This window comes from Sceloporus occidentalis, unplaced genomic scaffold, assembly GCF_023333645.1.
Source record: "Sceloporus occidentalis isolate IW3139 unplaced genomic scaffold, rSceOcc1.0.p SCAF_3, whole genome shotgun sequence".
NCBI classification, from domain to species: domain Eukaryota; kingdom Metazoa; phylum Chordata; class Lepidosauria; order Squamata; family Phrynosomatidae; genus Sceloporus; species Sceloporus occidentalis.
This window is the reverse complement of record NW_028316983.1, coordinates 24,909,755-24,917,212: the sequence shown is the minus strand read 5'-3', so window position 1 is coordinate 24,917,212 and position 7,458 is coordinate 24,909,755. Positions and strand designations below refer to the sequence as shown.

At 43.8% G+C, this 7,458-nt stretch overlaps 1 protein-coding gene across 1 annotated transcript in view; it reads left to right on the top strand.

Annotated features, from left to right (window-relative positions):
* The first annotated feature begins 265 nt into the window (after positions 1-265).
* PTPN1 (protein tyrosine phosphatase non-receptor type 1) overlaps positions 266-7,458 on the top strand; it is a 99,824-nt gene continuing 92,631 nt past the window's right edge. Inside the window, exon 1 of the mRNA XM_089513839.1 lies at positions 266-549. Coding sequence (XP_089369965.1) covers positions 487-549 — 63 coding nt within the window. The 5' untranslated portion in view covers positions 266-486. The remainder of the gene's footprint in view (positions 550-7,458) is intronic.

Genomic DNA, 7,458 nt, shown 5'->3' with positions numbered 1-7,458 from the left:
ATATCACATTATATTGTTTCATAAACAAACAAACAAAAGTATATTTCTAGGGCTGAGGCTCCGCTCTGGGCCCCACAACAAACTCCAGCTCCCAGAATTCCATAGCGAAAAGCCAGACAACAGGTAAAAGCGGTGCCAAACCGGGTTATTCCTCCAGTGTGGACGCAGGCGTAGCGTTGCTGAGGAGGAGGAGGAGGAGGGCGGTCCCGGAAGGCGCGTGGCGTGGCTTCCCGTGGGCTGGGAGACAGAGAGAGAGAGAGCGAGGAAGAAGGGCAGCAGGAAGGCGGCGCTCTCCATGCAGAGCGAGTGGGAGAGAGACAGAGAGGGCAGCGGGAGACGCAGCAGCCCCAGCGGAGGAGGAGGAGGAGGAGGGACCCCGAGGGGGAGAGCCGGGCCCGGAGGAGCGGAGGAGGGAGGCCTCGGGGCCGGGGCCAGGGCCAGGGCCAGGGCCAGGGCCGAGGCCGGCCACTCCTGCCCCCCGGAGGCATGGAGATAGAGAAGGAGTTCCACCGGCTCGACCAGGCCGACAGCTGGGCCGCCATCTACCAGGTGAAGCCAGGAGGGAGGGCCCATTGTCCGCCTTTCCTGAGAGCATGGACTCCCCTCCGCCTCCTACTCCCACTCTCCCTCTTCTCCTCCTCCTCCTCCTCCTCCTCTTCCTATTCTTTCTCTTCTCCTTTTTCTCCTGCCCTTCTTCCTCCTCCTCATCCTCCTCCTCTTCTTCCACCTCCTCTTCCTTTTTTCCTTTTCCTCAGGTTTTACTCCTTTTCTTCCTCCTTTCCTCCTCTCCTCCTCTTTTTCTTCTCTTCCTTCTCTTCCTCCTCTTTTTCCTCCACCGCCTCTTCCTCTTTTCCTCCCCCTCTTTTCCTCCTCTCTTCATCCTCTTCATTTTCCTCTTTCCCCCTCCCCTTTTCCTTCTCTCCCTCTTCTTCTTTTTCCTTCTTCTCTTTTTCCTCCTCTCCCTCTTCCTCTTCCTTTTCCTCCTCCTCTTTTTCCTTTCTCCCTCTTCTCCTCTCCCTCCTCTTCCTCTTCTGCCTCCTTGAGCAAAGCTTGGCCCTGCCTTGTCCTTTCCTCTTGTAGCCTTTTTGCCAGGAGTTGGTGGGCAGCCTTGGCCTTGGCTCTCCTTTCCTCTGCCTTCCTCAGCCTCCCATTGGGGATGTGGGCATGCCTCTGGCGCCCTGCCTTCGCAGATGGGCTGCTGGCAGGGCGAGCGGATGTCCTACCTGCAAAGGAGGACAAGGCACTGCAAAATGGAGGATGTTCCTCAACTCATACATAGTAAAATCATGCTTCTTAGTCATGTTCAAGATGCAGGACATTTTGAAATTCCTCCTGGACAGAAGGTTGAAATGTAGGACGTGCCCTGGAAAAAGAGGACGTCTGGTCACCCTGGCAGCTAGATTGAACATGGAAGGTGTTGTGGTGTTGCCTGTTTTTTGTGCCCTGGGTGGGCAGAGAATTCTTCTTTTAGCTCCCTTGTTGTTGTGTTGTTGTGTGCACATCATTTCTGACTTATGGCAACCCTGTCATGGAGTTTTGTTGGGCAGATTAGCTCAGAGGGGATTTACCATTGCCATCCTCTGAGGCTGAGAAAGTGTGACTTGCCCAAGGTCATCCAGTGGTGTTTTTTTACATGCCGGAGCCAGGATTTGAACCATGTTCTCCAGAGTCAAGAGTCCAGCGCTCAAACTACTATGCCATCCTGTCTCTTGTCTTTTAGATCCCTATGGATCCCTATGGATGCAATGAATTCTTGTAGATGTCTTGCTAAAATAATTGATTTTGTTTTTCAGTGTTATTTTTAGCAATCCAGGGTATGGTTGTAATGCTTTGAGCCTTGTATCAGGACACTGGGAGACCAGATCTGGAATCCTGGCTTGGCCCACTGGGCGACCTTCAGCATGTCACACTCTCTCAGCCCCAAAGGATGGCAACAGCAAATTCCTTCTGAAGAAACTTGCCAAGAAAACCCTATGATAGGTTCATCTTAGGATCACCAGAAGTCAGAAATGATTTGAAGGGACACAACAGCAGCAGCAGCAGCGAAAAGGAGATTCTGTATACAAATGTCTAGAGATGCAACAACAACAATGTGGCAGGATTGCGCGAGAAGACGAGTGAGCTGTTGCTTCGTCTTTGTCTGCCTCTCTAAGCAATTCCACCCCTCCAAAGTCCTTCAGAATATCTCCCCTCCCTCTCATTGCCAAGGGTCCTGGGGGCAACTGGCTTGCAAATCTGTCTGTGTGCAGTCTGGCTGGAAGAACGGCTTCTCTTCTAGTGCTTCCTTCCCTAATTAGCAGTTTTCTGCACACTGCCCTGGAGCAGCTATATTAATGATCAATGTACAGTAGTCATCTTACTTTGCCTTGAGAAGCAATAATCCTACTAATCTTCCTCCCCTCTTTCTGAAGAACAATGTGTTTCCCACTTGCCCTCCTGTACTCCAAGGCTTGGGGGTAAATAACATTTTCTGCATCGGATTCATGATCTTTCTGAATTTACAGAGAGGTTCTGCACGGTGATATTTTGGTGACTAGCTGAGATTTCTGAACATTATTACAGAACAGTACATTCCCACAAACATATTCTGATTTATGGATGTGTGTGTTTCCGTGCTGTTTGTCGAAGGGACTGGAAAGCAGTGACTCAGTCAATCACAGTATTTTGAAAAAGAATATTGTGTGAAATGTTTGTGGGTAGTCTTGAAACTGGATTTTCTTATTGGTCTAGCATCTGTCAACCTTTGCAGTTGTGATTTTTAAATTTTGAAAACATTGTGCAAAATTTGTAGCCTTAGTCTGAAGATGAGCTGCATTTTTTTTAACAAGATTCGTGAATAGTGTTCTTATCAGATAGACTGCATGTTGTAACAGACAGTATGCAGGAATAGTCTAGTTCATGCATACATCTGCCATGGCAGACTTAGGTTAGCTAGTGTCATCATAAGAAAATGTATGGCTCATCCCAGTATTTTACTACCTCAGGATTTTTTGGGCGAATAGGCAATGTGAGAGGTGGAGTAGAACTCTCCTCAATCATCTAATGGGTGTAGAGATTTGTGAGATCTGTTTTAATGGATATTGATGGTGTTTTAGTTCATATGCTGCCAGGCTAAATCAATATGTGAGATCGGTCTTAGCTACTGTTCTCTCTGTAGGGGAGGTGAATGAATTTATCCCTTGCCATGGGGAATTTTGAGAGTGGAAAAGTTGTGAAATCAATTTCTTTCCCTCTGGTTATGTTACAAAGGATTGTGGGGGAGGGAGGGATCTTTTACAAACGTTGAAGAGAAAAATAATAATTTTTATATCATCAAATTAGAAATTTAGACCTAAATCCATTTGCTAGTTTTTGCTAGAGAAGGCAATTACTGAACGCTAATGGGTCTATTCTAGTTGTGATGAGCAAATGGATTTAGGCCTAAAGCTGAAGTTCTGTGCAGAGTTGAGGCACTGTTAAGCTCATTGATCAGGTGGCCCAAGCTAAAATAGAGATTTTAGGGATTGTGTGTGTTTGAGAGGGAGCCTCTTCTTGTGGCATTCATGTTCTTCAGCATGACCTATATAGTTGAAAGTCAGTCTAATAGGTTTTGCAAATTTTCTTCTCGCTAATCTGTCCTTGGAGTACACAATGCTCAAAAAGTGACTTTGCAAAGTGTATTAGACCAATGCAGCTATTACTCTTGCTTCAATTTAATTTTGTCCTCTCCACATAACTGTGCTGAACAGTAGCATGTGGATGGTAAATTATGTCAGCAAAAGTAAAGAAATTAGGTCAAGGAGGCTGCTCTACTCTTGGACCATGTGCTTGGCATAATTTCACTGCTTAATGTGCTAGCATTCTACAGCATTTGTGAGCACTTTCAGGGACATAGCCGGGGGGGGGGGATCTGGGGGTCCGGACCCCCCCCCCCTTCCATTAGAAAAATGAATGGTGTGTGCTGCTGCGCCGCCGCACTCAAGCCCCATTATAATGGTGGCACTTAGTCTGGAAACCCCCCCCCCTTCCTAAAATCCTAGCTACGTCCCTGGCACTTTGCTGCTAAAAGCATAGTAGGCAAATTTAGAGAAGTACTGTATTGTAGAACTTACTGAAATCGTTCAAAATTTTGTATATTTGTTCAATGATTGTAGCCTCTGGTTCATTTGAGGTCAGTAATAAACACAGGTGACTTTTTGGCCTTGGGGAAATCATGTCTGGATGTTTTTCTAATGCACACAACAGTGAAGAACACTTTAATTCTCATCTGTGAGAAGCAAAATATTGCTGTCAATTGTTAGATGTGCCATGGAGATTAGCTGCTTTGCATTTACTGTATAATCTCTCTCCCCACCCTCATCGTCTGCTCCATACCTTGGACAGAATGACCCAGTTCTTGGAGAAGTCATAGGCTTCTCAGAAACTTGAAATATCTAAATTCTCCAATCCCTTTCATTGAGCTGCAGGCAGATTAAATATATCTTGATATATAGGTCCAAAGCTGTGATGCTTGGGATACATCTTTATCCATCAAACCAGAGTCCCTTTTTATTCCTCAAAAATTGCTCCTCTTGCAAATCTTTCCTCAATCACCATGGCTTCATCTCTTCTGTATCATTTGATGCAGCAGCCTTCCTTTCCATAGTTATTATCAACCTCGTATTTTCTATATCTGCCTATCTAAGGCCCCATAGAGACTGCCAAAATAAAGCTGCTTCGGGTCACTTTAGAGATATGCTGTTTAAATGATGCATGCGTCCTAAGAGTCCGGAAGCTGCACCAAATCTGTGCTCCAGTTTTTAGGACTGGATTGTAGCTTTGGCGTGGCTTCCAGACTCTTAGGACACATGCATCATTTAAACAGCATACCTCTAAAGTGACCTGAAGCAGCTTTATTTTGGCCTGTCTGTATGGGGCCTAAGATAAGCTTTTGTTGGTGTTTGGGAGCTGCTTTACAAAACAGAGATCTGAGCGTCTTGCTAGCCCAAGTAGCAGACAAGAAACCATCAGGATCAGTGGGGATGACAGTCAAATCATGTGTTGTTATGCAAAGCCCCATATTAGTTGGCCCCTTTTTCTCTCTTCTTCTTGGTTAGCCATAAAGCACAGAACCAGGCCTAGGAGTGTATTTGAACAAGATCTTAACTAACCTGTAAATTGCAAATATTAATGTAGAATAAATTTATTTTGTACCATGATTTGTTTGAGGCTCAAGTCATTGGTGGTATTACTGCTTTTCATGTTGCTGTTGCAAAATCGATTCTAAGTAGTAGTCCATTGGTGCAATAACTACTACCTTATATATGCACACAGCTTCAATCCAAAGTGGGCACCATGTGGCCCTCCGAATGTTGGTGAAAAGCAGCTGTAGTCAGCTTTAAGCAGCACCGTAACAAGGATGATGGTGGGAATTATACTTCACAAAACTGGGTGACCTTCGGCAACTCTCAGCCTGGATGGGAAGGCAAGGGCAAATCTCCTCTGAACAAATCTTGCCAAGAAAAACCCATGGCTGTGTTGGGGTTGCCATAAGTCAGAAATGACTTGAAGTCACACGACAACAACAAACTGTGTTAAAAGTTGCTTTCATAAGACTTGATTTTGTCTTTTTTGACTGTGTAGAATACATTAAAATCCCAACTGTGGGTTAGGTCTAGCGTCATGTGTGACAGAACATTTTTCTCTCCTCTGTACCTCTTGAAAAACCAGCCTTCTGGAGTAGATTTTGGGAATGCACAGTGGGCTGCAGTAGGAAGAGGCGATTCTGTGTGAAATGTTACAAAGTTTTCTGATGATTTAAAATTCTCCCTTTGCAAACAATTACATTATTATCAGAGTTTTCCAAACTCGAGCACCAAAGCAATCTTTGTGGCAAAGCCTGTCAGGGACTTAGAACATTTTCTCTCACAAAGCACTTTTTAGTTTTGGAGTCAGCTTGTGGAGTCATTGGTGGTTATTTAGAATATATATACAGCAGCTCCTGTATAGCAACAACTGTTAACAGTTGTGAGTATTTGGAAGTAAGTCCACACACACACATCCATACAGACAGAATCCATTCCCACACAGATTTTACTAGTCCACTTTTCCACGCAGACCTCTGTGACTGTTGGTCCACACACAAGATGCCAGAAAGAAAAAAATAACATGTCTACTAGGTTTTTTTGTTTTGTTTTGTTTTTAAAAATCCCTGCTTGGTGGTGATTCTCATTTGCCACAAGTTGCTAGCATAGTAGCTGTTTATGAGCCAGCATGAAGGGCAAGTGTAATCATCTGTTGAAGTCTTTTCCATGCCCACTTCCTTTATTTTTGGCTTTAGAATGTTGAGTTTCTTGTCTTTACAAAGTAAGCAAAAGGCTGTATCCATTTCAGCATGAACCTAGGAACATTCCTGTAGAAGCTGAATTTTCAGAGCCCCTCAAAAAGTGTCAGAGGCCTTTGGGAAAGACCAGGAGAGGGGATTGCAATAGGCACAGGGTGCTGGGGAAAAGTGGGTGTCCAGAAGCTTGTGTGATTATTTATACTGGATGTACTTCTGTTGTTTTTCTAATCAAATGTTTTTGTTTGTTTGGTACCTTCTGATTGTTGAGGGGAAAGCACCCTTTTGATATCTTCATAGATATCAATGTAAAATTGTCTGATGAACATGCCAGTGTTCTCATTGATTTAGGATGCTGGAAAACTTTATAGACCTTTATTTCAAGTTCAGACATTTTTAAACTCATGCCACAGCACCCAAAGCCACATTCTGCATGGCAAGATGAAATTAAGAATTATCTGGATAGCACACAGTCCACCTTCCATATCCACAGATTCAACCATCCATGGATGGTTATTTTTAACAAAAATAGAAAAGGCAAGCCTGGAGTTTGTCATTTTATATAAAGGATACCATTTTACTATGGCATTGTATATAATAAGACTTGAGCATCCATGAATTTTGATATCCACAGCGGGTCCTGGAACCAAACCTCAGTGGATACCTAGGGCCCACTGTATCATGGGAAGTCTCATGATGTTAGGGTTTATTGGTATGTATTGGCTTATAGCAATCCCATGAATTTTATATGGTTTTCTCATGCAAGGTATAATACTGGTATCATAACTAAAAAGAGCCTACCTTACAAAGGGTCTACCACACATGTTAGTATATACAGACTAGGTCTTTTCATGTTGAATAAAGGGCCCAATGAGGGAACATAAGGAAGGAGTTAGTCCTGAAGGCACTCAGGGGATAAATAGTATTATGGCATCCTTTCCATGAGTGTATATTCTTGTAGAGATAATGCTGGCATTCCCTGGAATATCATATCACTTGAGTAGATTTATATACCACCTTTATTTTTCTTGCAAATAACATTTGAGTTTCTCTTCTTTCCCTGTCCTGGTTGAAGTAAATTACACTTGACTGATAGCAATAGTAATCCTGTATAAATGGAGGAATTTAAAACCAAAAAATAGAGAGAAGACTTTCCTCCC